At 60.7% G+C, this 17239-nt stretch overlaps 1 protein-coding gene across 6 annotated transcripts in view; it reads right to left on the bottom strand.

Annotated features, from left to right (window-relative positions):
* Positions 1 to 8167: 8167 nt before the first annotated feature.
* Positions 8168 to 17239, bottom strand: part of RNF220 (ring finger protein 220) — a 223520-nt gene continuing 214448 nt past the window's right edge. For all 6 annotated transcript variants that reach the window (XM_019531308.1, XM_019531310.1, XM_019531309.1 and 3 more), the window contains one exon: positions 8168 to 10738. In XM_019531308.1, the coding sequence (XP_019386853.1) occupies positions 10667 to 10738 (72 nt within the window). In that variant the 3' untranslated portion in view covers positions 8168 to 10666. The remainder of the gene's footprint in view (positions 10739 to 17239) is intronic.

Genomic DNA, 17239 nt, shown 5'->3' with positions numbered 1-17239 from the left:
GGACCCAGTTCATGTTCTCTGCATAGGAGCAAACGGTGCTATGATCCAAGCCTGACGGGATCCTCTGGGCCCTGACAGTGAGCCGCGGGCACCGCTGGGGTTTCCAGTGAAGATCTGGCTGGTGCAAAACACGCCCCTGCATGCATAGCTCCTGTGGGCAGCCCAGGGAGGCAGGTGCTGTGTCACCCAAGGATTTGGGGGACTCTCTTGCCCCTTCTGGAGTCTGGGCATCACGAAGCCCCACAAGCCAGCTCCCTCCAAAAGGCTCCTGATGTCCACAGAAACCACGGGCTCGTGTCAAGGATGTTCCCCGGGTGGCAGGGACCTGGATCCGGACTTGCCAGCTCCCAGGCTATGGGGACAGTCCCATTCAGCTTGGGCCACTGAGTATTTAAGGCTTTTGTGCAACATGGAATAACTTTGGCAGGACCCTCAGGTCCCGAACAGGTCCAAGGACAGGCAGGGGAGCCCCTGCTTCTCCCGGCTGCGTTTTGCTGTAGCTTGTTCTGTCCTAACTCCGGGAAAGTCTTTGGGACGTGGGGCCTGGAGAGCAGCAGGTTTAAATCCTCCCCTTCTCCCGGGCTCAGGTGCTCGTGTCTCCTCACCTTGCTCAGGTGTCACCCGAGCCCAGTGAGACGCGGTCGGGTTTTGCAGCCGAAGAGAAACTGCTAAAGAGTGAAAGCAAAGCAGATAGTCCTGGTTAAACCCCAGGCACTGCCAGGAGAGGGGCTTGAAAAGCCGATGCTGCATTTCCCAGCCCTAACCCTGTAAATCAGGCACCAAGAAATCCCCACTGAAACACACTCCTCCCTGCACAGATCTCACCTCGACTGCAAACAGACACCACATGTATCCCGGGATAATCCATTTTAATCCCAGGACAAAGTGCCGGCGTACAGACATCCATTTCTATCATCCTGGGATAAATCCTAAACAAGTTTCCGGGATAAGAAGGTGTCACAATTTATCCCGGGATACTGCTAGTACATCTGTACAGTTACCCCAGCATTGCATCATTGAATCATGGGCAGGAAAGCGGCAGGGCATTCAGCTGCTGATTAGAAGGGCGATGTGTGGACACGCCAATCCCGGGATATTTTTGTTCCAGAACAACCACAGGCACAACTTCTCCGGGGACAAATGCAACGTCTGGTCCTAGTCCTGAAGAGAGGAGGAGAGACAGAAGCGACTGCATTCGACAGACGTGAGTTGGGCTGCTTAATGCGCAGCTGGAAGAGGCCCAGAGGAGGTACAGGATCCCATCGGAGCGGGACAGAGCCACGGGACCGGGGCCGTAGGGAGGACAGCGGTCATTGCCCTCGGCGACCGGCAGGTGACAGCACCGGCAGGGATGGCGCTAGGTTCAGTTCTCTGCCGGCTGCGTGCGGGGGGCTCCAGACAGCGGCCGTTCCCCAGCCGCTGGGCAAGGCCCGGCGTGAGCGGCAGCACACGGGGGCCAATGCTCCAGCCCCGAGCTGCACACGGAGGGTCCCAGAGCCGTGGGAGCTGCAGGGTCACTTCCAGTCCAAGCCCCCCAGAGGCAGGATCAGGCCTGTGCAGACCAGCCCGGACAAACCCCGGATCTGAGCAACACGACACAGTTACCCCTGACAGCCCCGGGCATTGCCCCTGCCTCCGGGAAAGCGGGGGCCACGGCCACCAATGTCCTGCTGCTGCAAAGGACGCTCCCGAAGCCCCGGGCCCAGGCCCAGGCCGTGCCCCCACTGCAGAGGAAGGCAACCCCCCCCCACCCCAGTCCAGACCAGTCTGAGCAGGGGGGGAATCCCTTCCTGCCCCAGTGCAGCGTTGGGCTGAGCCTGAGCGTGGGGGCAAGACCCTCCCGCCAGGACCCTGCGGGGTCACGCTTGGGGCCATGGTCCCGCTGCCCAGTCGCTACTGAAACTGCCCCCCGGCCCGGACAGACCCCAGGACCCCCCGGACCCTCCCCGTGTGATGGTGAACCACCAGCAACCTTACCTCGGCCGGATTCGGGGCCATCGGGACGGGCAGGAGAGGCACAGAATAGCCGTGCACCCTCGCCCAGGGCCATTCCCATCCCCTGCCCCAGCTGCTGCTCTGCTTTCTGCTCCTTGTTCCAGGCTCCTGGTCTTACTCCGTTGCTCTGCTTTTTGCTCCCTGCTCCATCTGCTGCTCCACTTTCTGCTCCCTGCCCTATTTGCTGCCGTGTGCCCGCTCCCTCCCCACGCTGCCATGTGCCGTGCCCAGAGGCCGCAGGTGCCACGCGTGGCAGGCGCGCTGCGGGTTGGCCACCCCTGTTCTCAAGGACCAGGGCGCTGTGCCCACGGGCAGGCTAGCAGAAGGCAGCCTGGTCGAGGCTGAGATGCAATGAACACTTGCCAGTCCCGCTCTCCCCCCGACTGCGGTCCCCGGGCCAGGCTGGGGTCCACTCAGGCCGCCCCAATCCGGCCACCGGACACGCATGGGCAGGCAGATGCACCTCAGCAGCCCTGACCTCCCGCTTTGATTAACGAGCTGACAATAGGGTATTGATAAGGAATTAACCTTGAGCTCTTCCAGCTCCGGTGTCAATAGAGCACGAGGCAAGTACACGCCTGTGATCGGAAATCTGTGCCGCCCGCGCCCGTGTCGATGTGGGAGCGCAGGGCCAGGGCCAAGGGGGCACGAAACCCAGGCGGGCACGGTGTGCGTGTGAATGAAGTCGCCAGGCTCCCCCACGAGTTGGGATGGGCACGGGATGGAGACTCTGCGCCCGGACCCGAGTCACAGGCCCAGCCGGGTCCGTGGGGCTGGCAGGGAGCTGAGGGTCACATCCTGCCCGAAGCAGGATCAGCCCCGTCCAAACCATCCCAGACAAACCCCGTGTCCGAGCTCGGAGCAACACGACACGGTCGCCCTGACACAGCCCCGGGTCATAGAGCGAGCCTGTGTAGGGCACCAGGTGTGTGTGTCGCTGTGCAAGCATGTATGTACACATACACACACACACGCATACATAGCAGGGTGGTGTACATGGGCACACATGCACATATGTGTAGCAGTGGTGTACCTGGTCTCTCTCTCTCTCTCTCTCACACACACGTAGCAGTGGGGTATACAGAGGCACGAGTGCACGTGTGTACGTGTGTAGTATTGGTGTACATGATCTCACACACACACACACACACAGAGCAATGGAGGGCACATGGTCTAACACATTCAGGTAGCCATGTGGTGTACATGGACACACACACACACACACACACACACACACACACACAGAGGTAGTAGTATGGTGCACATGGGTGTGCGTGCACACCTGTGTAGCAGTGGTGTACATGGTCTCTCTCTCTTTCTCTCACGCCCCCTCCCCCCAGCATGGTGTACAGGGGCATGCATGCACACCTGTGTAGTGGTGGTGTACATGGTCATGCGCGCGCGCACACACACACACACACACACACACACACACACGTGTAGCAGTGTGGTTTCCACAGGCGCGTGAGGGCCGAGCTCCCTGTCTTGGTGCCAATCAGGCTGCGGGTAAGGGCTGAGCCTTGGCGCCAGGGGCTGCACAACCCAGCCAGCTCCGGACACGGCGACAAGCTGCCCGGTCTCACCGGGGCCCGCGGCCCTTGGCCCGGAGGAGGACGCGAGTCCCCCGTCCCCCGACATGGGGACAACCAAGATGGGGCGGCCCAAGAGCACGGCTCCCCAGGACCCGGCCCAGGGTCCAGCCAGCACCTCCCTTCCAGGAGGTTTTGTTTAATTAAGTGTTTTGCCTAATGGGATTGCCTCATTTCCATAACAACCTGGCGCGCTGTCGCCGGCCCAGCTCCCTCATTCATTACTGTTAATTAGATATGGATCCCCCCAGAAGGCGGCAGGGGTGATGGACGAGCCCCCTGACGCGCGCTATTACACATTAGCATTTGCTCAATACGTTCGATACATCACGGCCCCCGCCCTGCGCCCGCGCTTTAAATAAAATATTAGCGTCCTGTTGGGGGGATCCGGGCGCAGACGGGGCCCCGCGCCAGATGCTGCCCAGCCCCGAACCCCTTCCCCGGCATTCCCGTGACGCCCAGTCGTGCTCCCCGTTGCATCCGGGCCCGGTAAAGGGGGTCCGTGGGGGCCTGGCTGAGCCGGGGAACGTCCCAGGGGCAGGCGGCTTTGCGCCCTCTGTGCACGTGAGGGTTGGGCCCGGAGGCGCTCGTGCTTGTTAGACGCGAGGCTCTGGGAGAAAGACCGAGGGGGGTTTGATAAGAGGTTTCCAACCCCTGAAGGGTGATGGTAGAAAGGATGGAGATGGGCTGCGGGGTACAGGACTAGGAGCAATGGCCTCAATCTGCAGCAGGGGAAACTGAGGCTGGAGATGAGAAGGGACTTTCCCCGGAGGCTGGATGGGTTAGTTAGGGCTAATCCTGCCTCGAGCCGGGGGGGCTGGACTTGATGGGACCTCACGAGCTCCCTTGCCGCCCTGCTGTCCTGGTCACGGTCACCACTTGCACCAACTGTGCAGATGGGCCGCGCCGGCTCCCTGCCCTCGGTGGCCGATGCTGCACAAGCCCTCGTGGGCAGCACGACTGACGCACGTAGCAGGTTCGGGGTTTATTAGCTCCCTCGGGTGGGATACGATCAACACGCTGTAAACCACGGGGCGATGCATGGTGTCTCGGACCTCCAGGTCTCCAGTCCATGTACTCCCGCAATGCCCACACTTGCCGTGTCCGTATCTTGCTGTCCCCTTCACAGCCTCAGGACCTCTCAGGATAAAACCCCTGCACGGCTGCACCAGGAGCTCCCCCGCCGGCTCTCCTCTCTCGGGCTCTTAGCTCCCAACTGTTCGCCTGTCTCCAGCTCCTCTCATCTGTCTGCTTGTCTATAAGTCCTCCTCTCCTTAAGATCCTCACTCCAGGCCTTTCCTGGGAGTCTTATATCTTCCTGCCCGCTAATTATCCCTCTCCGCTGGCCCCATTGCCTAGGCAGGCTGCAATCAGCCCTTACAGCCACCGGCTGTGATCCCTGCCAGCCTGCGGCCTGCACCCGCGCTGCTACCCACGGCGCCGAGCTTCCTGCATTTAGCCCGGCAGGTAGGACGATAAAAGCTGCCGTGTGCTGCATCTGTGTTGCTCAGGCTCCTGCATTGGAGGGCGAGTGATGGGCTGAGCGGGGTTTGCCCATTCCTCTCTCCTCTGCAGCCTCCAGCACTAAAAGGCTCGGTCCGTACCAGCTCCAGCCCCAAAGGACTGACCAGCCCCAGAATCAAACCCATGGCCAAACCACATCCCGTCCATGTCTCTGACCAGCTCTGTGTGGGTCCCACAGCCCTCTGGCCCCTGGAGTTAGGGCAGAAACATCCCAAACCCCCGTGCCCAGGGGGTCCAGGCTGGCGTGGACCTGGCTGTCCCGGCAGAGCCACGGGATCGCCTTGGCGTTGCTGCAGCAGAGCCGGCGCCGTCCCGTGAGCACGCAGGTGGGGCTCGGCCCGGAGCCGCCACGTCCGGGGAATCACCGCTGGGGCTGCCTGGGGGCGCTCAGAAACACAAGGGGTGGGATGCCGGGGGCAGGGGGCTGCTTCGGGACCTCCGGCTGCAGAGGGGAATCGAATCGCCTCCTCTGGCGTGTCTAGGGGCCCCCCTGTGAAGCAACCCGCCCCAACCTGGGAGGGTCTGGCCTAGCGCTGGGCTGCTCACGGCAAGGCGGGTCGTAACGTCTGCTGGGGAACGTGCAAACAGACCAGCCTGAACACCCCCCGGGTGCTGGCACTGCATCCGTGTGTCAGGAGCCCCATAATGCTAACCGCCAAGGGGGATTCTCCTGCCACGGCAGGGCTTTCAGAGCAGGAGAGAGGCCCTGTGCGCCTCCCCGCCGCAGCATGGGGGTCCCCAAGGGCAGCGCAGCCCGGAGTGCCTGAAGTGGGGGTAAGGGGGCAGGTCTCAGCCCCTGGGGGCGGGGGCCCTTGTCCCACAGCCCCTGCTTGGGTGCTGGAGCTGCGCGGCGTCGGCCCAGCTCGGGGCACGCATGCTGCCCTCCCCACAGCGCTGGGAGCAGGGCCTGGGGCACAGAGGCTCAGGCGGGGCAGGGACCGCAGCCCCAGGGGGGCGAGAGGGCAGAGCCGTGGAGAGGACCCAGGCATCCTGGCTTCCACCCCTGCCCCTGGCTCTACCCGCTTGACCCTCATCCCGTCCGCCAGCCTGGCCCCCCCGGCAGCTGCGCCCTGGGGCGACCGAGCCCAGGCCGCGCCGGCGCTGCCCGGGGGAGCCCGGCCGAGGGCGCTGGGGGGCTGCAACCTGCCCCGGGCGCTAACACAGGCCACATGGAGCTGTTGGGGCTGCTCCCTCCGGCCCCGCGCCAGTCAAGGCAAATGACAAAATAATTCAGCTGTTGTGACTTCATTACCGAACCTGACCCCCCGCCACCCTCCCGGCATTGACCTTTGACCTCTCCAGGCCGGGGGCAGAGGGCAGCTGGATGCTGGTCAATGCTAATCGCTTCCTCATGGCTGGGCTGAGCTGGGAGGGAAGGGGATGCTTGCCCCCCTTCTTCAGCAGCGCCAGGGACCCAGGGGACCCCCCCAGCCTTGCTGTGCCCGGGGCTGGGGGCTCAAACTGCCCCCCGCAGCTCTCAGGCTCACGGTCACACTGGGCAGGTGTGTTGAAGCCAAGCTAATCCCCCCCACCACGCAGGGGTCTGGGGTGCAGGATGCCTGGGTCCTTTCCCTGAAGGGAAGCGGGGTGGTGCACTGGGGGGACCCCAAGCCCTGTCCCAGCTGCTGCAAAGCCCGCTCCTACCAGCAGGGGCCAGCAGTGCCCCACCCTGCAGTGCTGGTGGGAGCAGGGCCGGGACCACGACCCCCCACCTGCCCTGTCCAGCATGGACGGTTACAGGGGTCACCCCCGACTTGGGCTCCCCAGGACAGCTGCGGGCCCAGGGGCTGGACGCTCAGCTCCTGGCTGCACTCAGGCCAGCCAAGCTGCATGCACCCTCCAGGTGCCCCGGTGCATCCCACCCCCTCGCCCAGACTGGGAGCCACGGGGCGGGACCCCCGCCCCCCAAACTGCCCAGGCACACACCTGTAACAGCTGGGCAGAACCCCTGGCAGGCGGCTGCCTCCTCCTTGCTCCCTTTACACCCAGCCTGGGGATGGGGGGCACCTGGGTTCCGGCCGGGCTCTGCCACTGCCTGCTTCTGTGGCCTCAGTCAAGTCACCTTCCAACACCTAGAGCAGTGGAGAGGCTCCCTGTGCACGGACGACGCCCAGGCGGGTCTAGTGTGGAAGCGGGGCCTGACACTGGTGTCGGCATCACCACACCATGACCCCCCCCCTCAGCTGGGCCGGGCCATGTGTGTGCATGTTGTGTGTGTGTTCAAGTGTGAGATGACAGCCCCTGCTGCTGATGGGAGCCAGTCAGTGCGTTTCATGTGCCCTGCACTGCTAAGTGTCACCGGAGAGTCTCCTCTTGGTCGAGCTGGCGTGGGGGGGGGCTGGCCTGCTGTGATGAAGGGGGTGTCCTGGGGCTGCTTCCCACTCCCCTAAGCTTGGCTGTGATGAAGGGGGTGTCCCTGGGAGCTGCCGGTCGCCCTTCCCTGACAAAGCAGCACGTGCGTGGGCCACCGCTGGCACATCTGAGTCCGTGGGCACATCTAGGACCTGTTGCCTGGATCTAGGAGGAAGCCCAAACTCAAACCCACCCAATCTCCTGCTCACCTTGCAGGGGCTTAGGGGGGTTGACGCATGACGGGGCTCAGACGGCACATCCCTCTCCACCTGGCTCACAGCAACACCCAGCCCAGCCTGGGGCTGCGTCTCCTGGGTGCTGGAGCTCAGAGCCCTGCCGCAGATTCATCCCCAGGCGCTGCAGCCTCCAGCCGGTGCAAAACCAGCCGCTTCGGCCTCCAGTAGGCAGGCAGCGCAAGAGACAGCAGCGAGGATCATCGCTGGGCTCCCAAACACGAGCCACCTCGGGGTGATGGCGCTCGGGCCCAGCCGCGCCAGGGAGAACGGTTTCCCTGAACCCCGGGTGCTCCCACTGCAATAGTGCCCGAGATAGATGTGGTGGGGGAAGTGGGATCTTCTTCCCCTGCTCCCTGGGAGGACACTGCTGCTCTCCAGGGCCCGGCTGCAAGGCCTGTATGATCCCATGCCCAGAGCCCACCCAGCGCCGGGGGCTGGGGCCCTGTGCGGAGAAGGGAGGCAGAGACGGGAGGATTTATACTGGTTTAATTAATGTCAAATGTAGTTTACAAACGGGAATGACAAGTACCTTTTTATAGAATATACATTGACACACAATCATGGACACGACTGGAATATCACCGTGTGCAATTGGGATTCTTTGGGCAAAGATCGTCGACTCCGTACGTCTTTTTATTATTTCCTTTTTCCTTAAAACTCCCTGCGGAAGAGGCGGAAGTGATGCCGTGCTACAGGCCGCGGCTGGCTCCAGAGCAGGCCCAGACAAGACTCTCCCCCCACCCTGGTTCCCGTACACCCCCCACCCGCGCCGTGACGAAACAGGGATGGCTTTACATGAAAAGAAAGGAACGGTACTGGTTACATATGGTTTTACAGCTACGTACATACAGCACACTGCTGGTCCACAACACACCGGGGGGAGAAGCTGGCCTGGGCATTGGGAGCCTGCTCTGTCCCCCGCCCCCAACATGGATCACCGCGTGACCCTCGAACTCACTTCCCAGGGCAAGGCCACACCGCGCAGCCTGCCCATGCCAGCCCCGAAGCAAAGCCCTGACGTTCCCTCACTGCGATGTTTCCTCCCCAGCTGCTTCTGCAACCCTCACGCTAAAGGCACGGAGGGGTCTGAGTGCTGCCTCCACGGAGGCGAGGAGGACGCCCAGCGGCTAGATCCAGCTGCCTTGCTGGAGCCCCCCAGATGCCGAGTCCAGTGACCGTCTGCCTGTGTGTGACGGCAACTCTGGGTGTTTTCATGCATCCAGCAGCCAGATCCTGGCACCCCCAGGAGAGGCCTTTGAACCAGCTCGAGCCGCTGACCCTGGTGCCTTGCCATGGCTTGGTCGGTGGCCTGGCCTGCTCCAGCCACCTTTATACACCAGCCCACAGCAGGTCTTTGCGTGGCCACTTCACACCTGGGCTCAGCCTGGGGAGGAAAAGCTAGAAGACCCCAAAGTCGCAGCCCACAGTGAGGTCTCAGCCGTCGGCTTAGCGGTACCTGCGCAGTCTTGCAAAACTAGCCGGGACGAGCAGCGCAGCTCTGGTCCTGGGGGGCACAGATGGCCCCACGAGCCAGGAGGGAGTAGGCGAGTCCATGGCACCTCCAGCCCGCAGTGGTTTTGGAAGGCCATGGAGCACTGGGCTGTGGAGGTGTGCAAAGGGAAAGCCCCGGGTGCAGCACAAGTCGAGGCGGTTCCTAGCGTCTCCCTGATGGGACACTGTGCAGGGCAAGACCCGCGTAGAGCCAGGGCCATCCCCGATGAGAGACGGGAAGCACCTGGCCCCGGGGCCTTTTCCAGCCAGCGGGATGGCACAAAAGGCCGCAGGCCCCTCTGCGGCAGGTGGGCACGGGCGGCTTTGTGCAGCAGAGAGTGAGTCCGTCGATGGGGGCACAAACCGAGTCAGCAGCGGCGGTGCTGGGAGGGGGGCCCGGGCTCGGAGCGGGCCTTGGGGGCAGGCTGGGACCAGCTCAGTTCGTTGCTGTCTCTGGTGGGAAAGGCCACAGGCCCGGGAGCCAGGCCCCCTCCGTCTCCCCTGCTGAGAAATGACCACGGTTGTCCTTCCGGGGGGGGGAAGGATCCTAGTATAAATAGCCCCATTAGCTACGACTAATGACAAAAAACCCATCTCCTCTACTCCCCATAAGTCCTGTAAGTTATGGGTGATGCTACAGCCATTACTAAGAGCTGTTAACTTCATATCTGAATGAGGAAATATACACCACAGAACATTAAACCATTTATATTATATATATGTATATATATTCTTTTTTTTAAACTAATGACTTTAATGCCAAAACTTTTGCAGAACCAAGAAAAATATGGGTTTAATGTTCTCTGCTCTTTTTTTTCTTTCTCTTTCTCTTCTTTAAAAAAAATACAACCAAAAAAAGGCGGAAGGGAAACTTATTAGTATGTAATGTTTGAGTCTATCCCATTTATACACAACATTGTAAACATATATCGTCTATATTACATGTGCTTCATTTCTGCCTGTGTGTGTGGGGAGGTGGGGTTTAGGTTTTTTTTTTTTCTTTTTAAACCTTTTTTTTTAAGTCACTAGAACACCACGAAAGAAAAAAACCAAACAGAAAACAGAACAGAACGAAAAAAGCAAACAAAACTCAGAAAACAACCAAAAAAAAAAAAAACTGAACCAAGAGCACGAGTTACAGGTTCTGGCTCCGTGTCTCGCCGAGGGTCCCTTGCTCTGAAGGGGTCGTGCACCCCTCCGATGCTCATCCAGCGCCGGGGAGACGGGGTGGGGGAACTGGTTTAAAAAGGGGGCGTCACAGCCAAAGGTTTGGGGTTTGCCCACCGGAGTCGCTGAAGGAGGTCCCACGGCCAGGCCCGGTCCGTGGCATCCCAGCTGCTCCCGCAGCCTCCCGGCCGCGGTCGGAGTCTATTGGGTTCTGTTAAAAACGTCTCTTACTGTCGCGGTCGTCGTCCGCCCGCTGCGGCGCTGGAGCCCGGCTGGGCCAAGCCGCTGGGTCCCGCCCTCCAGCTGCCTTCTTCATAAGTAGATGCGCCGCAGGTCGCCCGGAGACGTGATGGTGTTGCACTGAGGGCAGAGCTTCTTGGCACCCTGCAGGGGACAGAGACAGAGGGGCGTCACGAGGGGTAGATCTGCCTCTCGGGCTGTGCCTGCCCCCTGCCCTGCCCAGCTCCGGGGGCTAGAGCAAGGACCTGCCCTCCCCAGGGCAGCTGTTTCCCTCTTACGGCCGGGCTGCAGGCAGGATGACAGAGCCAGTACTGCCAGATCTGGGTCCCAGCAGCTCCACTGCCTCAAGCTATTGCGCCAGCCAGGCCTGAGCTGAATGGCACGAGACGGGAGCTGGGCACGTCGGAGCTACGGCCTCCCCCCAGTCAGGGCTGCTGGATCTGCGCTGCCTGCAGCGCCTGCCTGGCCCCAGGGAAGGAGGGGAGGCCAGCGCAGCAGCTCGGACGATACAGCGTCTGATGCTGAGGGTACAGGGGCTGCTCTTTGTGGCCCTCGACCCTGTTGACAGCAGATGGAGGAACCCACGGGTGCAGCTGGCTGCATCCCAGTCCCTCCAGTTCCCCCCCGTGCGGACAGGCCAATGCAGCTCCCAATTAGGAGCCCTGGTTGCTGGGCATGCCGCTGTGCGCCTCCAGTACAGTGGGATATTCTAGCCCCTGGGGTGCACAGCAGAGCCCGGGTCCTTGGAAAGGAGGTGGAAGAAAGCCTGACGGGGAGAGGGTGTTCATCAGCCCCAGACCTGGGGTCATCACTGGATGGGCACTGATGAGAGAAAGGACAGGCAGAGCTCTGCAGCTGGGCGCCACCAAATCCAGCATTGCAGACCTATGCCCACGTCCAGCTCGCCCCTCCATCCACACACCCATCACTGTGGAGACCAGCTTGGGGGCTGCATGGGGCTGTGCTCCCTTAGCAAGCTGCAGGGGCTTGTTGCTAACACCTGCAGCTGGAGGAGATGCGGCTTGGGGATTTTGGGCAGCCAGACTTGGGAGCAGGGCAGGACTCCCATCCTACTACACTGCTCCAAGACCCCCCTGGAGAAGTGCTGGCTGAAGAGCTGCAGACGCTCAGCACCTTCTATGCCAGGCCCGCAACGTCCGCAGGAGACGATGCCCTGCCTGGGGGGGACAGAGACGCCGTGAGGCTCGGCAATGGAGCTGGTCCCGACTGGGACTGCCTGGTGCTGCTACCAGGGGAGAGTCAGACCTGGGAAGCAGCGGGATGGCCACGTCTACCATCCACCCCAGGCATCTCCTTGCCCAGAGCAAAGCTCTGGACTCTGCAGCCCAGGAGAGACCCTTTCCCCTTTCCAGAAAGCAGGAGCAGGAGCTGATGTACTTCCCTGGAAATGCATAAACCAGCAGTCCTCAATGTTTTTAGCCTGCACAGACTCCAGGCCCCCCAGGGAAACTCAAGGCCCGCACGGAAAATACCCTTGAGTTTTCACTCCTTTCTTGACCACACAGCAGTTGCAGCAAACAACCACAACTGTCAATCCTTGTGTGCAACCTCTGGGTTCACCGTGCGAATCCTGCCTCCACGCCAGCCGGTGCCAGCCCTGCGTGGCTCCCTGTGGCACCCCAGGCACTGGCTGAGACTCGCTGCCTTTAAACCCAGTCTCTGCAACTTGGGATGCAGGCGCCATGCCTGCTGTTTCAATCCCTTGTCATCCCACATCCCCTGTGGCTTCACAAGGGCTCTGCCCTCAGGGGCCTTCCCAGAAGCGAGAGGTGGTACAGGGCCCCAAAGTTTGCATCTGCCCTGAACAATCATGTCACACTGGGCAGCAGCTGCAAAAGGCAGCACCCACAGGGGGTCTGAGGCATTCCAGATGTGGTGGCTATGGCACATCTGTTTCTGCGTTTTCCATCCAGCAGAGACGGGGCCCAGCTTGTAAGGCTGGAGGCAGGGGGACGCCCAGTCTGCTTCACCCGTTAGGATGGTGTGTGGGGTTGGCTGGGTGCTCCCCTGCATCTCTGAGCACGGAAGGCCGTCTCCTTGTCTTTGACAAAAAACCCAGCCTTCCAGAGCACGGGCAAGGAGAGGGAGCCGACCATGAGGCCACGCAGGCCCCAGCACAGGGCTGTGTCCAAGCCAACAGAGAAACACCTGCGTGTCAGGCTTCCAGGAAAGGGGATCAGCAGCTGGGGGCTGGCGGGGGAGCGAAAAGGCAGCGCTTTCCAGCCTGTGCACCTTGTACAATGGGGCTGGGCCGGTCCTCCTCCCCCGGCCCAGCAATGCCTGGCCCTGCACACACCACCTGCTTCACGTACAGCCCCAGAGCCGGGCGAGGGAGGAGAAGGTACTTGGCGCTGGGGGCAGAGGTGCCTGCCCCGGGAGAACAGCACTGCTTACCCCTCCGACAGCTGCGCGCTTGAATACGGCCGGTGGAGAGCACACAGAGCCCTTGATCGCAGGGACAGCTGCCCCCGGGGGATCCCAGCTCCAAAGGGCCTGCGTGTGCCACTTCCCCCCCGGCTGGGAGCTGGTGAGAGCGCCCTTCGTGCGCCAGGTCCCAAGCTGAGGGACAGCCTAGCCCTGCGCATGCCAGGACTTCAGGCAGATAAATGGCCTCTTCTGGTATGTCCCCATGTCACCTAACCTGGCTCTCATCAAAGTAGCCTGAAGCCGACGGGCAGCACCGGTGAAGCTCCAACGCCTGGGGCAGAAGAGGTCCAGCCGAAGCCTGCCCGCTTCCGCTCAGCGTTCGCACAAAGCCTCCAGGCTCTCCCGTGCCTTGCGTTCGGCAGCGTCCTTGCCCACCAGCGCATGGTGGGGGCTGCGTCTCCACACAGTACAGCTCCTGGGCCTATGGGAAGAAACGCCCGGCTGTGCTTCGTGCCTGGATGTGGGCTCTTTTGCAGCAGCGGCAGGTGGCACGTCACCTGTGCCCAGGGCAGGGCGACGTGCCTGTGGCTGGTGTCTGCAGCGCGGATGCTCAAGCCCAGAGGTCCTGCAGGCGGGCTGGCTGTGTGCACGGCTCCGTGCCCGCTTGGGCATTAAATAGTGTAATTGAAAATGACCCTCAAGAGCTCTTTCTGTTGGCCGGCATCCTCTCCCCACCCCACGCGTGCTGGGGTCAGAGCCCCGACTTCTAAGCACTGGGTTTTTTGTGAAAGACTGAAAAAAAAATCTCCCCCTTACGACTCTGCTCCTTGCCCCTGCCCCTTTTTCAGTGGTGCGCTGTATTTGTTGCAAGAGGCAATTAAAGCCATCCTCTCTCGTGTGCTGGCACCAGGAGCAGGGAAGGTATGTGCTCCCCACACCTCCCCAGCTCACCTGCCAGCTGGACTTACTAAAAACTTTCCCCTTGAAATAAAAATGTGGCACCGTAACAAGTCACACCTGTCGGACGTTTCTTTTTTTCTTTCCTCCAGGTCCTTTTGCTCTTTTCATCCCTGCTCGGTAGAAAAGCCTTGATGTGCAAGAGCCGTGTGGGCCACAGGAGCGCCCACCTCAGCTTTTCCATTACAAACCCCAGTTTTCAGGGGTCTGTAAAAAAACAAAAAACCACCCGCTGCTGGAAGTTTGCTCCAGGGCTGAAACACAGCCAAGAAAAGGGGCCAGGACTGCAATGGAGTCCGTTTCCCCTGCCCACGCTCCTTTCTTAATTTAGATTTGGCAAGTGATGGATCTATCACGCCGGCTAATCGATCTGGGTGGCTTGAAAAAGAAGTTAACGAGAGCCACAGCACTGCCAATTCGTTAGGGCTCACGTGGGGCTGGGAAGGATTGGGGCGCTTTGGTTTAAGAGGTTTCCTCTTAAAAAAGGAAGAGGAATGACATGGTGTTTGTTTTAGACCAAAATGAGGAGGTGAAGTGCGAGCTGAGATACTTCCAGCTGCCCTGCGGGCCAGCAGTTCCCAAGAGGATGCAGCATCCGGGCAGGGGGTGCTCCGGACCACTGAAGGCACGCTCTGGGTCACTTGCAGCAGCTTTTGACATTGCTGGGTCAGGAGACAGACCGGCAGCCAGCCCTGGGCAGCTCATGAACGCGGGGGCTATTGTGCAGGGTCTCTCACTGCCAAGCAACAGTGGAGCAGAGGTAACAGAAGCCTAGAAAATGGGGTTGGAAGGGACTTTGGGAGGTAACAACTAGTCCAACCCCCTGCTCCAAGCAGGACCAACCCCAACTACATCATCCCAGCCAAGGCTTGTCTAGCTGGGGTTTAAAAACCTCCAAGGATGGAGACTGCACCATTTCTCTGGGGAACCTGTTCCAGTGCTTTACTACCCTCCAAGTGAGAGAGTTTTTCCTAATATCCAACCTCAACTTCCCTTGCTGCAGCCTGAGCCCATTGCTCCTTGTCCTGTCGTCTGCCCTCACGGAAACCAGCCCAGCCCCATCCTCTTTGCAGCCCCCCGGCAGGGAGGTGAAGGCTGCTATTCAATCCCCCTTGGTCTTCTCTCCTCCAGACTCAATCAGCCCAGTTCCCTCAGCCTCTCCTCAAGTCCTGCCCTAGCTGCCAGGCCACATTCCTTGTAGCTCTCGTCCTTTAAGACACAGTTCCCTGGGACGGCTGCAGCCAGACAATGGCTGTGCAGCACTTTCACTGATTCCACCAGTGGCAGCGCGGCTCCATCCAGGGCCAAAGACATGCATGGTGCCGGTGTGCTCATACTCCTCTGCCTGCCCCTGGGGGGGTAAGTACACAGAGGGGTCCCAGCCCTGAGCACGTGCTCCCTCACTGAGCTAGCTCAGTGGCTGGCAGGAGTCAAGGAGAGTACAAGGCCGCATGCTGCACTATGCTCTTGGGTCCGGCATGCATCATTCAGCAAGGCAGGTTTGCGTGCATGCTGCCATGATGGGATGCGCATGTGGGCTGGGCCGCTGCCTCCCTGCCTCGTACTCTAGAGAAGAGCGGCTGCTGGCTGAAGGGTGCTCCGTGTGCCCTCTGCCAGCCTAGGCTGAAGGCCCAGGGCTTTCGGAGGGGGGTGCGGTGCAGCTGCCCCAGGGGTCCTTCGGAGAAGTCCTCAAACGGGTGAACGGCAGAGGAGCCGCTGTGGTTCTTCAGCTGTCCTGGGCTCTGGAAAACAAATCGCTCAGCCGGCAGTACCTGGGGACATGCTCTCATTCCCTACAATGTCACCAATTCGAGCAGGAAAGCCAAGGAAGAACCCATGTGGTTGGAAGGAGCCGTGGGGGGCCGGTGCCCTGAATCTGCGTTTCTGTCTCACGGAGCCATCACTTCGCAAATGATCTGCGGACACGACAGCGAGCGAACATGCCACAGAGCGGCTAGGCCAAGTTGAACAAGCACCGCGGTAAAGACTCTCGCCAAGCCACGACCAGCAAAAGAGGCTGATGCCCCACGGGCGCGTGGCAGCACATGCCAGGCAGGCACAGCGGTTGTGGCTCTGGATCAGACAGATCCTGGGCTGACCTCCACCAGCTTCCAGAGCACCTTCGGGACAGTGCTTAACAACGTGCCTCAGTTTCCCTATCTGAGTACAGAGAGAGCCCCCTGACTCCTGGAAGCACAACACCAACTAAATCAAACACGCTTCATTCAGGCCCTGGAGAAACGCTGTCAAGTACCAAGGAGCTCAGAAGCCGGATAAAACAAAGCTGGAGACCAATCCAGGCAGGGTTTATTAGATTATGCAGACTGCCGCTGTGTGGTATACAGGCACACCCGGCATCCCGGCACATACGGACCCACGCGGCAGCACTCCTGGCTGCTACCGGGGGGTGGGGCTGGGCTGACGGTCACCACCTTGGGGCTCAGTCCTCTCTCCAAACAACAGGCACAACCTGGACAGTCCCTGAATTATTATTCATCAGCTCCCGCTGGCATGAAGGCACATTGGGCCACTGCCGGACTCCAGCCATCCTAACTCCACGGCAGATCAGGGATGCTTCCTCCTGAACAGGCCTGCCCTCAGCCTGGGCTGCTGCCTTCGGCGCTGTGCTTTCACTCCTGCTCACCCCATACAGCGCTGGGAGAGGAGCCGCAGCCTGCCCTGCCTGGTGATCACCCCACAGTCGGCATGTCCCAGGGACAAAAAGGGTGCATGCACCAGTGTGACCCTCAGTCCCAGGCGAGCGTGTACATAGTACCGCATCCTCTTCCTCTTCGGCTACGCAGACCCATGCCCAAGCCAAAGATACAAACCAGCCCTTTTTGTGCCTTTTCCAGAGCAGAACCTTGCCCTACGGGCCCGATGCTCAGCAGCACCTCTGGAAGGCCGGCAAGGGCCGAGAGAAGACCGAGCCTGGAAAACCTCGGGCCTAAAACATTTTAAGGCCCTCTCTGCTGCGAGAAGACTCATGCAGGCACCCAGCCCAGCTCCTGCACTTCTGACCACCCCGAGCAGACCCCGCGGCTTTGCTGGCTGCTTTGATCCTTTGTTTCCTTGTTTAATGGACGATACAAAGAAGAAATCTAATTGAATATCAGGCCTTGGCGGCACATATAAAACGCAGGCGTGCAGGGAAAGTGGGGCTGCTCTCTGGCGGGATGGATGGCAGGTCTCCAGCGCGTTCAAAACCCGCCGGAAGCCCTGCGTGAGCCGCCCGCCCCAAACTCCAACAAATTGTTTATTGCACAACACGGGAAAAATGCTGCCCCGCTCCCCCGACCA

The sequence above is a fragment of the Crocodylus porosus genome, unplaced genomic scaffold (assembly GCF_001723895.1).
Source record: "Crocodylus porosus isolate Cpor-Errol unplaced genomic scaffold, CroPor_comp1, whole genome shotgun sequence".
In the NCBI taxonomy this organism is placed as follows: Eukaryota; Metazoa; Chordata; order Crocodylia; family Crocodylidae; genus Crocodylus; species Crocodylus porosus.
The sequence above is the reverse complement of the archived record's forward strand: the minus strand, read 5'-3'. Positions and strand labels throughout refer to the sequence as shown.